At 35.9% G+C, this 20096-nt stretch overlaps 3 protein-coding genes and 1 pseudogene across 3 annotated transcripts in view; 3 read left to right on the top strand and 1 right to left on the bottom strand.

Annotated features, from left to right (window-relative positions):
- Nucleotides 1-4914: 4914 nt before the first annotated feature.
- Nucleotides 4915-8816, top strand: LOC116290106 (uncharacterized). Its single transcript, XM_031697095.2, has 3 exons — nucleotides 4915-5031; nucleotides 6666-7152; nucleotides 8303-8816. The coding sequence occupies exons 2-3, from the start codon at nucleotides 6675-6677 to the stop codon at nucleotides 8581-8583; spliced, it is 759 nt and encodes a 252-aa protein (XP_031552955.1). The 5' UTR covers nucleotides 4915-5031; nucleotides 6666-6674; the 3' UTR covers nucleotides 8584-8816.
- Nucleotides 8817-12913: 4097 nt separating this feature from the next.
- The window catches only part of LOC116290105 (b(0,+)-type amino acid transporter 1-like), a 12069-nt gene continuing 4886 nt past the window's right edge, over nucleotides 12914-20096 (top strand). Inside the window, exons 1-7 of the mRNA XM_089033815.1 lie at nucleotides 12914-12956; nucleotides 16371-16714; nucleotides 17146-17349; nucleotides 18086-18211; nucleotides 18295-18394; nucleotides 19023-19067; nucleotides 19403-19526. Coding sequence (XP_088889941.1) covers nucleotides 16378-16714; nucleotides 17146-17349; nucleotides 18086-18211; nucleotides 18295-18394; nucleotides 19023-19067; nucleotides 19403-19526 — 936 coding nt within the window. The 5' untranslated portion in view covers nucleotides 12914-12956; nucleotides 16371-16377. The remainder of the gene's footprint in view (nucleotides 12957-16370; nucleotides 16715-17145; nucleotides 17350-18085; nucleotides 18212-18294; nucleotides 18395-19022; nucleotides 19068-19402; nucleotides 19527-20096) is intronic.
- On the bottom strand, nucleotides 13184-14005 carry LOC148909477 (uncharacterized; annotated as a pseudogene).
- On the top strand, nucleotides 14429-15127 carry LOC148909476 (uncharacterized). The gene has a single exon (XM_089034148.1). The coding sequence runs from the start codon at nucleotides 14429-14431 to the stop codon at nucleotides 15125-15127; it is 699 nt and encodes a 232-aa protein (XP_088890274.1).

Genomic DNA, 20096 nt, shown 5'->3' with positions numbered 1-20096 from the left:
AAATGCAAAAATCAAGTTTTAAAGAAATGAAGGCATGAACCAGAGTTACACAAGCTTTATAGCTCAAGTACTTTCGAATTTTCCAAAGATTATGGATATGGAAGAAACAAGTTTTGCAGACAGTAAGTATATGGTCGTCAAGAGACAGCACTTCATCAAAAATAACTCCAATGTTACGAGCAGATGGTGATGGAGAAATGTCAGAGCCAGAAATGTTAATAATATCAACAGGTGGTCGAGGACGGTGTGGATTAGCAAAAACAAGAATTTCAGTTTTGTCGTTATTTAATTTTAGTTTGTTAAAGGTCATCCATTTATCAATTTCTGATACACAGTTTTCAATTTGCTGTTTCGCATTCTCAAATTCCTTATTGGATGACATATAAAAGGTAAGATACAGCTGTGTATCATCAGCATATAAATGGAAATTGATATTATTATTCCTCATTATATTACCAATAGGTGAGGTATACAATAGAAATAGGATGGGGCCTAGGATAGATCCTTGTGGGACACCACCGAAGAGGATGATCTGAAGATGTACAACCTTGGACCTTGACCCGAAAAGATCTATCACCAAGATAGGATCTAAACCACTGAAGAGCTGTTCCATTAATGTCATACCTATGAAAGAGCCTCTCAAGCAGGATACCATGATTAACAGTGTCAAAAGCTGCTGATAGATCAAGTAAAACCAAGATCACTGCACATCGACTATCTAAAGCTTGGAGAATGTCATTATGAACCCTTAAAAGTGCAGTCTCAACACTATGAAATTTCTTATAAGCAGATTGGAATGTCTCATGAAGTTTATTTTGCTCTAAATGATCTATTAACTGGGTAGCAACAACCTTTTCAATAGCTTTGGAAAGAAACTTTAAATTTGAAATAGGCCTGAAACTTGAAAATTCCTTAGGAGACATGGATGGTTTCTTGAGAATGGGTCTCACCATTGCTTCTTTTAGATGAGTAGGCATTGTTGCAGTATTTAAAGAAAAATTAACAACTTTAGTGATGGAAGGTAGTAGGGTTTCAAAACAACTCCTCAGGATCTTGCCTGGTATGGGGTCAAGATCACAAGACTTTGAGACCAATGGAAGAATGAGATTAGAAAGATCCGAAGGTGAGATTTCAGAAAATGAAGAGAAATGCCTGGTGATTCGTGGAGCAGAAGCAGGTTGGATATCCAGGCACGATGACTGTAAATCAAAAGTACTTTGAATAGCCTTTATCTTATTAACAAAAAAGTCAGCAAAAGAGTTAGCAAGATGTTTAGATGTTGGAGCAGCAGGGAAGGATAGATCAGGTTTTCTGTGAAGCCATTTATCGAAAGCCATATATTAAAAGAAAGAAATAAAGCTACTAAGGGATATAAATAATTTGCTAATTTAAATAATATAATCAATTAAATAAATAAAAAAAAGATCTTATTTAAAGTGCTAGAGAGAGGAGATGCAAAGGCAAAATAAAAAAGTTTATTTTCTTTTTTTCTTGCTTGGATCCAAACTGACTATAAAGGATATGTATCTTGCTTATTCATTTAGACAAGTGCACAATCTTGTGCATATCTCAGGAGATCTGAGGAATTGGGAACTGAGATGGAAAGTGAATCAAACAAAGCTAATCGATGATGAAGACGCCCACAATTCCCTTAAACACTTTGGCAAGTGGTTTTAATTATTGAACTTGGATGTTCAAACCCCAAAGAAATATGATCAGATGTATTCTAAATGAACAATAGAAACGCTTTCTTGATGCCGTAAATTGAAATACCACTGCGTAATCTGTCAAACACTTCAATTTATTGGTACTTAACACATGAAAGTTTGGAAGTGCTCTCAATCAAGGCTCATTTTAAGTTGCACATCTAGAAAACAGAACTGAGTTTTGGGTATTTCTCCGCCGTGTTTTGGTAAGTGTTTTCTGCACTTAAATTATATTGGTGAACTATTTCAGTCAAAACAGAAAACAGTGCATGGTGCATGGTATTTAAAAAGAGTTTGCTGTAACCACAATAAGAAATTTTACCACACAAACCTTTCTGAAGTTGAGATACAAAATGCTCGATCCTTTCTTAATGATATTTTACCTATTAAATATCTGTATTTTTTGGAAGAGTAATATATCCGTTAGTGCTAACGGTTATACTTACTTTCGTTTACTAAACTTGAAAAAACGCGATTCAAAGATCAATCAAATTCGGTTTTATATTTAAAATCATTTATTGCTTACACGATACGGGCTATTTTAAATAGATAAACAGAAAAAATACGTACGCTACAAGAGTTTTTTCTCGTATATTGTGGCCATGCATGTTATGCACATTACATCAATCAGAAGGGAAGCTATTTGAAAAAGGTATTTTTCTTCACAATATAATGTGTCCCATCACCTCAAAAGTATGACGTTTGATTTTTTTGGTAAGTTAGAGATATGAGTATGATTTTCTGTATTTAAAGTTAAAATAAATGTTTTAAATTTGAACGATTTTTTAAAAAGTTAGACTGATTAAAGTTCATTAGCATAAGTCGACCTTGCAAAATCAAATGCAGGCTGCTCAAACTAAAACGGAATAATGAAATAGTATTTTAATCATTACTGAAACTCCGAGCATCCAACTTCATACCTAGCTTGGATTTTATTTAATTCGGTTTCTAATATTAACTGTGCAAGAACATTTTGCTAGGGGCAACTTTTGCCACCGAACCATGATTGAGAACTCGTGGTAGCACACTGCTAGAGCGCTCGCACTAAACCCGTGAAACAAATACTAATTTTTATTACTAAATAGTGATAATCAAACAATAGGCAACAAAGGATTCTGTATGAATTACTACTAATTAGTACTAAATATTATTCACGGGTTTAGTGCGTTCACTCTATCATATCACTCTCCTTTCATTAACAGATTAATTCATAGAGGCGTACTCAGGAAAAGGACGGAAGACTGACTTCAAATCTAACATCAAAAGAATGGAAAATATCCGACACGTAATCGATCAAAGTATCTATAAAAAGGAGTATGTTGACCAAGATGCAAAAATCAAATTTATTGCAAAATATAAGAATGATAAAAAAAATTCCAAAATTGTAAAAAGAGTGGAACAGCGTACAGAGGAAGCCATCAGGAATATGCCAACGCATATCACCATGATGGCTTTAGAAGCAGCTAAGTTATATAAAAGAAAAAACAACAATCATTACGAAGTTTTTTAAACAAGTGATGAGTACAATAAACCATGCATCTTTTAGATTGTACCGTACATGTATTAGGATGCTTATTAGAATAAAGAAAATTAGCCACTAGACAATATTGTATCGAAATATTAATAAAGGTTATGCACATTTGATTATAAGTTTAGTAGAGAGTATGTAGTCTATTATATCTAGCTTAAAAATCTGAACTATCATGAAAATCAAAGAAAACACGCCTTTTTTCCTTAAGGTTAAGTATCTGAGTACTAGCTAGGGCATGTTCATGTGCGACAAAGCGCTTTTTAGTTCTGATGTTTTTCTAGCTTACACGACGAGAGAGATTCTGGTATATTCTGCTATACCTGGATCGCATATTCTACAACAGGTCTAACAATAGATAAATATACCTTAACAATAGAGCTTGCTGATAGACCTGCTTTCTTTTTCACTCAAAGTTTGTGCTGTGCTGTGCTGTGCTGTGCTGTGCTGTGCTGTGCTGTGCTGTGCTGTGCTGTGCTGTGCTGTGCTGTGCTGTGCTGTGCTGTGCTGTGCTGTGCTGTGCTGTGCTGTGCTGTGCTGTGCTGTGCTGTGCTGTGCTGTGCTGTGCTGTGCTGTGCTGTGCTGTGCTGTGCTGTGCTGTGCTGTGCTGTGCTGTGCTGTGCTGTGCTGTGCTGTGCTGTGCTGTGCTGTGCTGTGCTGTGCTGTGCTGTGCTGTGCTGTGCTGTGCTGTGCTGTGCTGTGTTGTGTTGTGTTGTGTTTGTTTGTTTGTTTGTTTGTTTGTTTTTTTCCCTTTTGCTTTCTTAAGAACATGCTTAATATGATGGATCCACTTAAGATCACTACTACAACAAGTGGCTTATACAGCGTTTTCACATTATGTCACAGCCGCCATAATAGTATACCTTTGACAATAACTTAACAATAATAAGACACCGATAGGGACTAGGAAGTCAAAACGCTCTATAAGTACGAACGCTTTCTTAAGGTTGTTGCCACCTAGTAAAAGTCTAACAAGAAAATTAAAATTATGATTGCTACTATGATTATTCTTAATGTCCGGTTGCACAGAAGGATTTCGTCATGATGGATAAGAGTTTTACATTATACTAAATACCCTGTGCTATTCCTCCCTTGGGTGTTTGTCATCTTAAATGGTCATCAGGCACACGAAGGCACACGAAGGTTTATGTTCATGTTAGACGCCATGATGTATTTAATATTGTAACGCAAATTAGCAATGTGGTCTTCCAGGAGTCAAACATTGGAAAAAATTGACCATTTTTAAAAGATCAAACTCAAGTATTTCACTGATTTATCCGGAAATTATCAACTCATTTTCCCAAGGCGAAGTGAATATCGGGGACCTAGTAAAAAACACTTTTGTGACCTATGCTTTCTCTTTAAAGAATATTTACCGACATGCGAGTCTTCGAGCGGCGAGGTAAATATTCCCCAACATTCAATAATCCTGAGGCGAATAACTGTTTCAATATTCTTAACACAAGTGAGCGGTTTGAAAAAATAACGAAGGGAGAGTCTTTCTTTTCAAATTCTATATATCCCTCCATGCGTTACAATTCGAAAAACGAGCGTGCGCGTGCGTAAATTGTGACCAATGAACGCGCCGGATTTGATGTATTCAATTGTGTAAAAAAAAAATAATAAAACCTGTTGTTGCATTGTTTCCGCATATTAACTTTCTTAAGACTGCGGGTGATATTTAACCAAATACTATCCACTGAGACATATATAGCAACTAAGGTCTTGGGAAGCTTTTATTTGGCTAAAATTACTTTCAGGCGACAGTTGGAAAAGAGGGGAAAAAGGTCGAGTTTGGTAGGTTGTGTCAAGTACAGAACATTATACAATATTTTAATCAAACTGCTGTACAAAATTGTCGTTACTGTATAATATTCAATACTATCAGGTAGCATAGGAAAATATTTATATCTATAGCCGACGATATTTGCTAATTTCAAAAAATATCATGGTAGATTTTTATGTGCAAATCAAACGCCAAAGCTTTTGTGTTAAATCTAAATCTTAAATACGAGCTCATGGCTTGTGAAGTTACCACTAATCACCTTATATTACTTCTTTTGGATGAAAAACAAATAAGCTAGGTTTTTTGAACAAAGCTGTAGCGAATTCTCAACGCGCCAAAATCACAATTTTAGTAAGAATGCAGTGGTTAATAATTACAGCATATTATTAGAATAATATACGTTAAAAGAAAAAAAATCCTTTGTTCTTTTAAATATTGGTCATTGCTGATTCAAGTAAGTAAGGTTAAAGTTTTCTTCTTCTTTTCTTTAAAAAATGGAATAATCCTGTTTTAAATATTTGTTGAAATTGCTAAATAATTGTCTGAAGAGAGCTTTCAAAGCACCCAGGAGGGAGGTTTTGCTTCAGGTTTGTTATTGTTCTGATAAGGTTCTCTATTGTTCTCGTTGCACCAGGTTCTATTTGTTGTTTTGGCGAGTGCGACAGGTTGGACAATTCGAAAATTTATCCAATCCCGTTTGCTTGGCCTTTAGAAATGTTGATGATTTGTAAATAACTTTTGTAACCAAAATGTTTTATATTAATGCCAAAATAGTATAGCTAATGCGTATAGAGACCTACTTCAGGATTATCTCTCATTTTACAACGTGTAGATATGGATTATTACGACATTCAAGGAAGCTGCAAATATTCCAATTTAAATCAAATGAGCATCGGCGTGTTATATTTCTTGGTAATAATTATTTTGATAGTATGGAAGTCCTGTGAATTCTCAGATTTTTGCTGCACGATTGACAATGACGTAAACATGTGAACTGAATATAGCTATTTCTATCAAGATTTATGAAGGTTTGCTTGCATGTTGCTTGCCACTTACCAACCTTCAAATGTATTATTCTCAAATGCAAATAACATAAGATCGCTAGAACATATGCCGAAATAACGTGCGGATAAATTTTAGGTAAATTCCATATTGTTGGGACCTTTCGCTGGTTTTCGGGCTTAGTTGCAACATGCAGCAAAACCTTCACCGACCTTTTTTGAAATAGCTGAATATTTAACGAATCAGTGACATGAATCAGTTTTTTCTAGTGTATTATCCGTCCTCTTTATTGATGCTATTTTGATGCTATAATGACGAATCATTAAGAGGACAGACGTAGAAAAGTTATGTATTTCTTTTTTATACAATAGCAAAAACGCTCATCGTTGATCAAAACAAACAACGGAATGAGCGCGCACTCGTGGACGACCACTTATCTGTCTTTCCTCTTAACTTTTGCAATTGCAATTGATGATATAAAATAGCCAATCAGCGCGCGAGAAATGCGTAAGTTATTGAAAAAAATGTTATATAATGGATTAGAGTTTTGCTGCTTCTACAAGGATGCTCTTTTAATTTTACCTGGCTGAATTCAATTTATAATGGAATCTGTAAGCTAATCAAGACTCTTTTGATTCTGCAGAATATAAACATGAACACTCAGGCACTTGTATCTATACTTTTGGTGTTTTTTGTGCTCATTGAGGAAGGTCGGGTTCATGGTGGAGAGGACCGCGTTTACGGCAGAGAACAACCTGCTCACGACGTTGAAGCTAAAGCACATAGAAGAATGGTCTTCAAAAAGGGCGATCATTTATTTAACAACATCGCAAAAGCCTTCACAAAAATGATCCGAGACATATTCACCGAAACGAAGATTCATAGGTTCTGCACAACCCGTGCAGGAGTTCAGTTCATTGTTGAAGATACTACTGATAAAAACAAAGATGTAACTAATCTATTCCCAGTTATGGCGGACTCCTTCCGGGAATACGCGACTGACAAACTACTTACAACGGATCGTGACAGTCTGTCTGTTTATGGACAAGAACACAATGGACCCGATGAAAATGCTATTAAATGGAGTGCAAACATCAAGGACGTCAGAAGAAATGTCTTTGCTTTAATTGGTAAGTAAAATATAACCTCATTATTCTTTGGAATTTGGCCTAGGACTATCGTGATTATGTTCAATTACGCACAGTAAATTTGAGAGGACCAGTTTGGCCCCAGAAAGCCATTTTTGCTTTTTCAAAGTAGTGCTATTTTAGCCCAGGCTAGGGCCAAAATAGAACAATGCCATTTTGGCCCCACAGAAGCCATTTTGGTATGGGTCTATCAGTACTGTTTTGCCCCCCTCAACTATAGGCCAAATTAGGGGGGAAATCCATATAAGGGGCTAAAACAGTCCCAAAATCAGAGCTTAAAAAATGGCCCCTACCGGTAGTGCCAAAATAGCCCTACTTTAAGGAGGCCACTATAGGGTCCACATTTTGGCCCCATTTTTGAGGCCAAAACCGCCCTATCCGATTTACTGTGCATTAACAACCAACTAGGCTAGGCCTATTGAGATAATTTTGAAAATTGGAAACGGAGATCGCTAATTTAGCTGGTGTGGCTAACTGATTACAAATACGAGAAATGGTATGTGAAAAGGAATTATGTAAAAGCTGACTATTATAAGAATTCTGTACTACGTTATGTCTGCTGCTGCCTCTTAGATCATGAGGCGTTGCGCGAGCTTTCAAAAAGTTCTTCTGTGTTGAACATGATTTACATATGAAATATCCAGGCGAACTCGCGCACGCCTTTCAGGTTACTATTAACCAATCAGAAGCATTTTTGTTGCATCGTCAAAAGTTCCATGATGAATTTCAAAATGGAGTCGTATTTCGAATTAACTTTTTTTAAATACTTCCTGGAATATAACTTTACGTTGAAAAACGTTATGTTACATGTACCAGAAGAGCTTCCTCTTGCCCTATCAGCAATTGAAATTAATAAAACAAACCATAAATGCAACAAAAGTAAGTGAAATCGGTGTTGTCTTAATTATTCACCAGCCGCCATTTTGATTATTAGTATTTTAATAGTTCTTAAAAGAACTGTGCGATTTGACAAATAATCCTTTGCGCACTTCGAGGCGAGATCACCTGGATTATGTATTTCGAGCTTAGCAAGCAGCAAGCAACATACAACAAAACCTTTATGCCAACACTTATGGATTGTTGATTGTATGTTGTCATGTCTTTTTTAATGACTCTGTTTCATTTTTAACAGACAACTTCGTTCAGGTTGGAATAGAAGGTCAGCCACGGCCAAGAGAATCACTGGCGCTCATAAATAACCTCCAAAAAAGAATTGATGAAATCATCAATAAACAGGAATATGTCGACAAAGATGCGATGAAAATTTTTATAAAGAAACAACAGAACATGCCGTTGGTCCTTCAAGTAGAAAAGCGTTCTGAGGCTGTACTGAGAGATCTACCAGGCAAGGCCAACCGATGGGCTGTGGAAGCGAAAAATTTCATTATAAAGAAGTTCAGTGGTAAGAAGTAGCTTTCAAGAGCTGAGCAAAATAATCCAAAGCAGATACATGTTTGTTTTGAGTTGAATAATATTTATGATTGTGAATACGCAATTGTATTGCACGTAGGAATGAAAACAATGATAACAAACAGTGGCGGATCCAGGGGGGTCGAAGGGGTCCACGGAACCCCCCTTGAAGGTTTGATCTTTTAGGTAGTAGAAATATGTCTTATATAAATTTTAATAAAAAAATATTAGCAGTTTTGCGTTGGGTCGTGTTAATATAGCTTGGTCCGTTACTAGATAGTAAATTAGGTGATTAAAGCCAATGATGAAGACTGGTTAAGTTATCGTACTGCCAGAAACCGCGTTACTATGAAAATCAAGAAAGCAAAAAATACGTACAACAGGAAACTCGTGGAAGATAACAGTAATGATCCGAAAGCCTTCTGGAAGACGATAAAGAAGATTCTCCCGGGTAAAGGAAAAGTCAAGGTTTCAAGTATCAATATCGCTGGTGAGAATTGTGCTGACAGCAAGAAGATAGCAAACGCCTTCAATAAGTTTTTCACAGGCTCAGTTGAACGTCTTAGGAAGGCATTTGGAATTTGTGAAGCCACCGTTACTTCTGCTCTAAGTAAGTTGGTTAAAGATCGAAACACAGGGACGCCGCCCTTTAAATTTGAGGCTGTCTCACAGGAATTTATTCTAACTAATCTCAAGAAGTTGAAGACAAAAAAGTCAAGTGGATTGGACAACATATCCCCGCGGCTTCTGGTTGACTCAGCCGAGATTGTTGCTAAACCACTTACCAAGATCATCAATGCATCTCTTACTTCTGGGCTCATTCCTGATGAGTGGAAATGTGCTAAGGTAACACCTCTTTTTAAAAAAGGGAAAAGAAATGAAATGGATAACTATCGTCCCATTTCAGTGCTGCCTGTAGCTTCAAAGCTTTTAGAGAAGGCTGTTCATTTTCAGCTATATCACTTTCTCAGCAAGCACCAACTACTAAGCCCATACCAATGTGGCTTTCGGAAACATCACTCTGCCGAATCAGCTGCAATATCTTTTACAGATTCAATTAGGCGGGGCATGGACCAGGGACTCTTAACTGGGGCTGTTTTTATCGATTTACGAAAGGCGTTCGATACAGTGGACCACGCAACCCTAGCAACGAAGCTGGAAACCTTTGGTATTGCTGATATTGAACTTAAGTGGTTCCTGGAGTACTTGAGTAATCGCAAGCAAGTTGTTGCTGTGGAAGATGAACTGTCTGATCTGTGTGGTATATCTTCTGGAGTTCCTCGAGGTTCCATTCTTGGACCTTTACTGTTTGTACTTTTGATGAATGATTTACCTGCTCGTCTGAATCTATGCAGTTTGCTGATGTATGCGGATGATACCGTGTTATTCTATTCAAGCAAGGATGTGCATGAAATTGAAACAGTCCTAACTAAAGAACTTGGATTGGTGAGCTCCTGGCTGATAAATAACAGTCTATTTCTTCACAAAGATAAGACTGAGAGTGTTCTGTTTGGTACCGGAGCCAGGCTGTCTAATGTAACCAGCTTTGATGTGTCAATAAATGACCATCTTATCAAGCGTAAATCACAGTACACCTATCTTGGTGTTGTCTTGGACGAGACATTGTCTTTTAATGAACATGTTAAATATGTGTTAAGTAAGGCAGGAAAAAGACTCGGCATATTAGGCCGTATTAGAGATAATTTGTCTATGAACACTGCTAACACGATATATAAGTCTTTTATATTACCTGTTCTGGACTACTGTGATACAGTCTGGAATTGCTGCGGGAAAGTTAATGCTGACTTGCTAGAAAGATTGCAAAGGAGGGCAGCGCGCGTTATTATGAAGAAATTTAGCAGTGATGAAGCCTTAAAATCACTTAGTTATGACACATTGCAAATTAGACGAGATAAACATGTCTATAAGTTAGTTAGGAAATGCCTTGCTGGACGCGTACCTCAGTTTTTTAAGCATTATTTTACTTATAATAGGGATATTGTTCAACGTATTACGAGGCAGAGTGGTTTGCTTCATTTGCCCAGAGTTAGGACGGCATGTGCTAAAAAAGCCTTTTACTATCATGGCTGTATAGTTTTTAATGAAATCGTTAAATAATGTATTTGATAGATATTTAGATTTTTAATGGTCGTATTTTATATACCTACACATTACAATATTATGATACCTACATATATGCATGCAAGAGTGTGTTTCTATGTATGTGTCTGCTTGTGTACATCCTACTCTGCATGTTTATATGTATGTATGTATATAAACTTAGTATATATACTGTATAGTTTATTGATATTATTATTAGTGTTAGTTTTTAGCATAATTTCATATCTTAAATATTTTAGTCTATTTCTTTTGTTTTATTTTTCTTTAGTTAGGGCTCTTGTTGATAACAGTAAATTTATTGTATTTTACTGATGATCTATCTATCTATCTAATTTCTTTGTCAAACATCGACTAAACAAAAGAGAATTATACACAGATTAAGAAACGGAACCCCTCTGAAAAATCCTTGATCCGCCACTGACAAACGATAATAAACAAATATAGAAGAAAAAAATAAGGGAAAAACCAAATAAAGTTGCTCGAGGTGGTCATCTCTTGTCTAGACATCAATGTTTATAACTGATTAAAATATCCCCATGCTATGCACTGTTAAATCAATTTGTAAATTGCTATTAGATATCCAGAATATTTTCAAGTTTTTCAATTTGCAGCTGCATAAGTTGCTTGATATACTGGGATCAGCTTAACTTGATACATTACAAACGCAGTACAAATATATAGTTCATATATGTTCTCATACACATATATCTCCTATCGGGCAGATGACTTGAATTCTCAGATGAGACTTTGAAGGTCACTGGCAACTCCAATCCATCAACTACATTTTATAGATATTCAGATAGTTAAAATAGTAGGGCGCTACCTTTCGTATAAGTTCTCTTAAATTGTAAAGTAGTCCGCCATTTTGAGAATACAAAACAATCTAAAACCGACCTTTGAAAATCAAGCGACGTGGCGGCAATATATATTCAAAATCACCTAGAGACTAGCACTTAGAATTAATTCTGCTTTAATCCGTGGTTTCATAGGCTTCTCTCTTGTTCTCTAATGATCCGCGGAAACAGTTTTCAATTTTTAAGGATATCAGGGTAGGCCAATATTGCTCTAAAGAAACTTAGGTTTTTAGGATTTTCCACATTTTCAATAAGTTATTATTTCCGTCTATAAATAGATCTTCCACAGCGCTTTTCTATGACAAGCAATAAACCGAAACTTTTAGCGTTAATTACACTCTTCAAATTCTTCGTAATATCGCTTGTCATCACGTTCTATCAAGCCAATCTATCTTATGGGAAAAACGGGTGTATGTTGTATGTGAGTAGAGTTGTTTGTTGGTTCTCTCCTGTGCTTCGAGGATTTTCCGGGTTCCCCGGCTTTCCTTCCTCCGCAAAAATCAACTCCTAAATTCCAATTGGAATTACAGCGGATGAATAGCCACTCTGTAGAAATGCCACTGCTAAATCCCATTTATTATTTATTATTATATATTATTTATATTAGTAAGTTTCGTTTGCTCTGGAACGCTTTGGGGCCTTGGTTTTGTTTTTTCTTCTGCTTGCAAGCTTTCGTTGTACTTACAATGATATATGTATATATAATTAAAAATCAATATTTAAACTCTGTATCGTAATCCTCTATTTGACGAGAAAAGAATAAATTAGGTATGAAGGAATTCGTAAAATTATTTTTGCTATAGTTCCCTCTTACCGAATTTTTATAATTTTTCCTTAAGTTTTCGAAAATATAAACCAAAACCATATGCAAAATTTGAAGGGAAAAAACGACCAAACACCTAACCAAAAATCGATCATAAATTCGACAAAAGGTCGACGGTAAAATCGAAAAAAACTCGAGCAAAATACTCGACCAAAAAACTGGACCAATAACTCTACCAAAATTTGACCAAAAACTCAACAAAAACTCGCGAGAAAAATTATGACCGTGGAGAGTTTGTATCAATCGTATATAAAATTGACCTGATTCGGCATAAACTGTATATGAGTTGTCTCTGAATTTAAAACTGGAGCCTAAACGTCCTATTATATATTCGTGCCCGTGTTCTATTAATTTGATCCTCGTTTCAATTAATGCTACAAAGTGTTTTCTAAGGAAAAGGTTTTTGCTCACGGCTAATAGTACTATAATATATTGGTGCCCATGGTAACATTGAAGGCTAGGCTATGTCTATATTTCAACTAATGGAAAAGCTTGATCCAAAACAAATTGATTCCATTATAGACATCCACTTTCAAGTGAAAGTAACTCTGCGTAGGCCAAGAAATACAAGATTCAAGGTAAATTTTAGTTCCAAAATTGTCAAACGATCTTTGTGCATCGATGAACGATCACCAGCTCTTTGTCATTGCTGTCCCAGTGGGATACGTTTAAAAAAAGAAGAAAATAGCCATGATATATGTACTGTTTAATAAACGAGCAGGAGTGTTTTTTTAGAACATTTATGATAAAATGGCACTGCCTTCACCTTCTACATTCGCCGTTTACAAAAAAACTGGTTGCTTATTTAAATGGAAGGTATTTTGGCTCTGACCAAAAGGTCTTTTAGTGATTTGTCCTTCCTGTAAGACACTGTTGGAGGATCTGAATAAATCCTTTTTAGGTTCTCAGTTTGAGAAAGTAGACGCCAGTGTTTCATGAGAATTTTCTTTAAATTCGGTGTGACTGGGTTATAAGTAGTGACAAAAGGCAAAATGCTTTTTAATGTCCTGGTTTTATTTTCCAATGCTGACTGTATAGCTTCGAACTTAAGAGTGGATAGAGTGTTATCGACTATATTCTCTGGATAGCCTCTTTCTTAAAGCTGTGATTGAAAAGCTTTTATACGGGCTTCAAAGGTTTCTCTATCAGAGTTAGTTCTAAGAAGACGTAACGCTTCTCCTTTAATAAAACCCTTTTTAACATTGAAAGGGTGCGCTGAGGAGAAATGAGTGTATTGGAATGTCTCTGTAGTTTTAAAATGTGTTTGAACATCAAGTATTTTAGAGTCACTAAAACGCGCACCTTTATATACTCGAGTATCAAGAAAAGTAACTCCCTCTGATGACAGTTCGCTAGTGAATTTAATTGTTGTATGGAAAGAGTTTGCAGAATCAACAAAATCGTTGGTTTGAGCTTCAGAAATAGTCCATAATGTGAAAATAACATCGATAAAACGTTTCCAGATCAAAGGTTTTAAAGGGGTGGTTTGTAGTAGTTGTTTTTCATTATGAGCCATAAAGATAATTGAAAAGGCTACTGCCATTTTGGTACCCATTGCAATACCATGAGTCTGTAGATAATGTCTGTCATTGAATTTAAAAGAGTTTTCACTAAGAATGAGTTGCATAAGTTCTATTCAATCGGATTTAGGTATTGACAACTTCTCTCTGTAAAACTCCCCCCCCCCCCCCCCCCCCAGATAATGTCTGTCATTGAATTTAAAAGAGTTTTCACTAAGAATGAGTTGCATAAGTTCTATTCAATCGGATTTAGGTATTGACAACTTCTCTCTGTAAAACTCCCCCCCCCCCCACCAAATAAATTCGGTTGGGCACATGTGAAAATATCAGTTTTTCGAAAAGGAGAAATATTGGTATCTAATGGATAATTATATGATAAAAAAGTATACCTCGAGTGGTCGAAATATTACTTTAACAGATTATTTTTGAGATCACACAAGAAATTGCCTGTTTTCTTTTTTACTTATATTTTCACATTTTCTATCAAGAGAACATATTAATATTTTCCTTAGAATCCTTCTATGTGGCAGATGGAGTTTAACCCAGATAAATGCTTCATTATATCCTTACAAAAATCTCCACCTCACAAAGAATATGTTTTCTGTGGATCAGTTCTGAAGTATGTTGATGTGCATCCTTACTTGGGAGTCACATTAGACAACAAGTTACGATGGAACTACCACATTCAAGAAATTACATCCAAAGCTACACTAGTGCTGAACTTAATTAAGAGAAATTTTTGGTTTTGTAATCGAGATGTCAAGTGTACCCTGTATAGGTCTCTGGTTCGACCAAAGTTGGAGTATGGATGTACCGTATGGGATCCTCATTATAAATGTGACATCGACAAATTGGAACGCGTACAAAGACGTGCAGCAAGATTCTGTGTTGGAGACTATAGATACACTTCAAGTGTCACCTCAATGATGCACCATCTACGATGGGAACCTTTGTGTGTCCGGCGTAAGGAGGCAAGATTAACAACTATGTTCAAGATAACACATGACATTATTGAAACTGATAAATCTAGGCTAACACTTGCAAAAGAAACTAGAACTAGAGGTTCGCATAAATTCAAGTACCAAAGTATTAAGACAAATAAGGACGTACATAAATTTTCTTACTTTCCAAGAACTATTGTTGAATGGAACAGTTTACCTGCTGATATTGTGGAGGCTAATTCACTCCAGACTTTTAAAGTGAAACTATCAGAATTCATTAGAAATTAGATTATTTTTTAAATTTTTTTTATTTATTTATTTATTTATTTTAATAAATTTCATATTTATATTTTATATCTATATGGAGTGGCCTGGATTGGGGGATGGGACATGTTTCTCTGTTGCTCCGGGTTTCGGGCATGCGCACTAAGACAGACCATAAAGTCTGTCTGCGCGGGCGTGGGACTCGGGGTGGCGGGGGGCATGTCTCGTCTATGATCTAGGCTATTCTATATACTCTATATTTTATTTTTTATTTTTTATTATTTATCTATTTATTTAATTTTCCCATAGTTAGCGTGATAACTTAATGTATAGTTCCTGCTGACAATAAAATGTAGATGTAGATGTAGTGGAAGCCTTGATCGTTGGCCATGGTCTACTATTCATATATTCAAGTTAATATAAATATACGCCTAATTGCAGGAACGTTGTCACCAATAAAAATAAAAATTAGCAAAATACCAAATAGGAATTTATTACTTTTTATTTCACTGTTTTGAAGGTATACACTGACAATTTTGATATTATCTTGTCAGCACATACTAAAACAGTTATTTCTCATCAATCTTGGATTTAGAATCAAAATATTAAAATTCATTACTAAATATTTCTTATTTGTTATTACCTATATTTATATTATGTATATTTATACATCAAATCAAAAATGCACAAAAATCTTACTATTTTGAGACAATTAGTCGAAGTGTCGCTATGTACTTTCACAATGTAGCTTACGCAAGAAAATCGAGTTTTCCGACTGTAATATCACACTATTCAAACAAAAAACTTACGTATTCGATGTGTACATTTTCTTATTCTTATTGACTTGATAATGACGTTACCTAAACGTCGAAACGTCGTCTTTTATTTAAATGTTTTTAAAACATAGTTTTTTATCGCTGAATTTTAATGTTTATTACTTTGATAATTACGAATAGATAAATAGCTATGAACGGATAGAGATTGTATTATATCCAGGGTAGGGCAGCATGGGCGAGTGATCATCGTCCGGAGCTGTAGTTTTCCTGATTTCTTATTAGTTCACATTCAGTTTTTCGACCATGCTCGTAAATAGCCATCTGGTTCGCCTCCTTGCCAGTTGGTTTTGTAAAAAATACTTTATGTTTCTATTTCTTCATTTCAGCTTATTCATTTTTGTAAGAGCATTGAGACTTTTTTAGAATGCTCCTAATAGAGTTATATACTAATAATTAATTACTCATTTACTTTCTAATTACCCTATCTCTAGTATACAAATGACTTCAGGATCTTCAAAACACCAAAACGCTGGACCACCCACCACCATGGCAACAACTAACTTAACGTCTAAACCAGTACCACAAAGTTATAGCCAAGCCATAGTTCCCACTACACAACTCATGTCTCTCAAACGTGTCCTGGGTATTCCTCGTGCTTCGTCTATGGTGACAGGAACCATGATTGGTTCGGGGATCTTTATATCAGCGCGTTGGGTTCTGGTATACAGTGGGTCGGTTGGTTTGGCGTTCTTTGTATGGCTTTTATGTGCATTGGTGTCCTTCATCGGAGGACTGTGTTGGGTAGAGCTGGGATTAACCTTTCCCAAGTGTGGTGGTAAGTTTTAGAATAGACCCCTTTCGAATTCCAAATTACCGCTGTGTTTCTTGATTACAGAATCATTTGCACAGGGTTAGCCTCGAGTTTGTGCAGAATATTCACGTGTTCCAGTCAAGGTCCGTCGAGTTTCAAAGTGTTTGTATTGTTGAAGTTGTGCATTCTTCACTTTTCTGTTGGTATTTGTGAATATTTAAACACTGATACGAGGCTAACCCTGTGCAAATGAGTATGTAATCAAGGAACACAGCGGTAATTTGGAATTCGAAACTGGTCTATTATAATAATATATGAAAATATCGAATCCACGCAAATAACAAATCGCCAAGTCAATAATTCATTTCAGATATTTCAAATTCAAATGCAATCATTATTTTTAAATTATCTGCAATGTCATCTGCTAAATTACTTTCCATCTTTATATTATTTAGGTGAATATATTCTCATTAAACACACTCTTGGATCAGTTCCTGCCTTTGCCTTGATATGGCTTAAAACCCTCATCACCACGCCCTGTTCAAGAGCAATTAGTCTACTCACATTTGCGTCTTATGTTCTCGGGCCATTCTTTCCCGGCTGCACCGACCGAGTGGACCTGGTACTTCTTCTGAAGATCATAGCAGTCTGGTCCTTATGTAAGTTGCTTGGGCAACTGCAGGTTATTGGTGGATTTGAATTTGTCAAAAAGACCTGCATTTGTAGTATACAGGGAATCTACTGTACGCCAGGTGTGAAGCGTGACTAGGAAATTCGGGAGGAATTCTCCTGTCATGAAAAATAAATAAAATATTTAAAATTAAGACAGATTTGAACAAACAAAACAAAAAAAAAAAAAAAAAAAAAATCTACATAAACTTCTACAAACCTTAGGTTAATGAAGTTAATTCATGTTGACGAAGAAAGTTTAATGTTGGTTATGTTGCATGTTTTCTTTTATAAATGGACCTTTAACTTTCCCGACTAGATTCGCTTGATGAATCAATGCAAACTTCAGCCAAATTAAAACAGGTTATTTTTGATAAAATACAGCAATGTCCTGTGTCGTTATCAGAATAGACCATAGTCGAGGCTACTCTTGAGCAACAGGAAAACTCGAAGCTGGATTACATGAACTAATAGGCCTATTTGACTATTACTTATTTTTCCCATTGAACAACAAAAATATGATTTTATTCATATTGGAACCTTTTCGCATTACACAATTCGCAGTGCACAACCTAAAGAAATGGCATGAGAAATTGTGCCCATGTTATAGATTTCTCAAAGTTTTCTTAATGAAAGAAAATACCCAAGGGGATGGCACATTGTGTTCACAAATGAAAGAAATAATAATAAGCACGAGCTGAATGTGCCTGTTTTCTTTAAAACCAGGTACATTATGTCTACTCAACTGCCTGAGTGCTAACTGGGCAACTCGTGTTCAGATAGTCTTCACGGCTGGTAAATTCCTTGCTCTGATGTTACTAATTGGTACGGGGTTTTATAGTCTTGCTCAAGGTTAGTATATATATATATACATACACAAGTGAATACTACATATTTTAAAAATCCAGGCAGCAGATTCCATCTTTCGTTTCCAGGCCACACATCAAGCTTCAAGGACTCGTTCAAAGACACCACGACTCATGTAGGAATGGTTGGACTTGCTTTTCAGAGTGGACTCTGGGCTTACGAAGGATGGTACGTATATGATAGTAATTCACTTCACGTATTTGTATAGCTTTTTCCATGAGCAAATACACTCCATTGGGAAGGGAGGCGAGGTCCAGAAAAGGATCCAGGGCTAACTCAAGTGCCTCTTGCTTGTTATTGTTTTCTTTGGTATGGCAGTAGCCAGTTGTAGGATATGTACTGAACCTAAAAGTACTCCAAAGTACTCCAGTGTTTTGACGAGTATCTATAAATCTCTTGAGGCATTTGGAAAATTAAGTACAAGTGTTTGTTAGGTTGGAATAGTGCATGGTTAGTGATATGAACAAAGGAAAACTATTAAGCATTTTGTGTGTGCGTAACTAAACCCCAAATCTAAATTCAATATAGAACTGTGTAGTTGTAGAATACATTCTCTAAAACAATCTCTATCTTGAGGTTAAAACTGCTCAACCAGCGGCCAAAAAACCGTGGCCGCCTTTTTTAACGATATAAAGAAAATTTTTCAACAATTATTGCGCACTTGTTAAATTTAACCTAACCGAAAACTAGAACACCGTCTATAAATATTATCAGACACGGTTTTGCTGAGTTACACTTTATATTAAAGATGACAAGTAAAGTCGTCTTTAAACTGGTGTCTTCTTTTGATTGACAGGGATAACCTTAATGACGTCATTGAAGAAGTTAAGAACCCCAAGAGGTAATCTTATGCAGGTTTGGTATAACTTGAAATGAATATGAAACAAGTGGGTTTTTTTGTTGTTGTTGTTGCTGTTTGATGTGGCTGTTGTGCTTTTCAGATTTATATTTTTTCTGCCGTTCTTTCACTCAAAGACGACACACAAAACACTTCAAATTAGCATAGAAGAAATCAAAAAAAAGGCATTAAAAAATATGTGGTATAAGCTTCCTCAGAGGGACGCCGACTCCGCGGTAGTTTTGTTTCTACTTGTATTACAAATGGGAGGGAGGTGGGCAGGATACGCTGCTAGCAACTTCATATCCGTCAGTATTGTTTTTTTACGTAATTTACAGAAACATGCCATGGTCAGTTCTCGGTAGCGTTTTCCTGGTAACCTGTTGTTATTTTCTGGTTAATTTGGGATACTTGGCTGTTTTGACTCCACAAGAATTAAAGGAATCCCCAGCAACTGCAGTGGTGAGTTCGATGCTAGTTACTATGACATATTATATAAATTTATGCACTGCCTAAAAGCGGAGCTCCCAATAGCACAGAGAGCCCAATTTAGATAAAACTGAAAGATGAAAATAAGATCGGGCAAAAAATCGTCAATGTTTTCTCTCCATCAAGATGAAGATAATGTCCCCCATAACGAAAATTATGAAGCGAAAAAATGAAATGGGAATGCACTACATCGTTTTCTTCGCACGAGTCTTTGTTTTCGACCTTAGTACTCTCCCACTTATAGGAATTTTGTCACATGTACACTACCCACCACCGCCCACCCTAAGGGCTAGTTTTGTTCTTGAAAAATTATTCCGCAAAGATTTCCATGGCCGACATTTTTACACTTTGAATTCCTTGTTAATTTTACTTGAAAAACGAAAGATAAATACAGATAATCCAAAAAAATGTCAAGTTTACCTTGGATGTCTTTCATTAAAATCCAAATTTCGAAGATTTCCTAACTTTTCATGGACAAATGAACACGGCACATAAAGACAGAGTAGAAAACTGCTTAAGAAAAGGTTAGCAAAACATAAGCTT

The sequence above is a fragment of the Actinia tenebrosa genome, unplaced genomic scaffold (assembly GCF_029948245.1).
Source record: "Actinia tenebrosa isolate PJP-AT-01 unplaced genomic scaffold, QUT_ActTen_1.0 PGA_scaffold2__45_contigs__length_23673736, whole genome shotgun sequence".
Taxonomy (NCBI): Eukaryota; Metazoa; Cnidaria; class Anthozoa; order Actiniaria; family Actiniidae; genus Actinia; species Actinia tenebrosa.
Note: the sequence above shows the minus strand (reverse complement) of the source record. Positions and strands in the feature narration are given on the sequence as shown.

Bases quoted from the DNA above. Each gene is read 5' to 3' on its own strand.
- LOC116290106 (XM_031697095.2), top strand. From the start codon at position 6,675: ATGAACACTCAGGCACTTGTATCTATACTTTTGGTGTTTTTTGTGCTC. The intron at 7,153-8,302 runs GTAAGTAAAATA...CATTTTTAACAG, and splicing joins AAATGTCTTTGCTTTAATTG to ACAACTTCGTTCAGGTTGGA.
- LOC148909476 (XM_089034148.1), top strand. From the start codon at position 14,429: ATGGAGTTTAACCCAGATAAATGCTTCATTATATCCTTACAAAAATCT.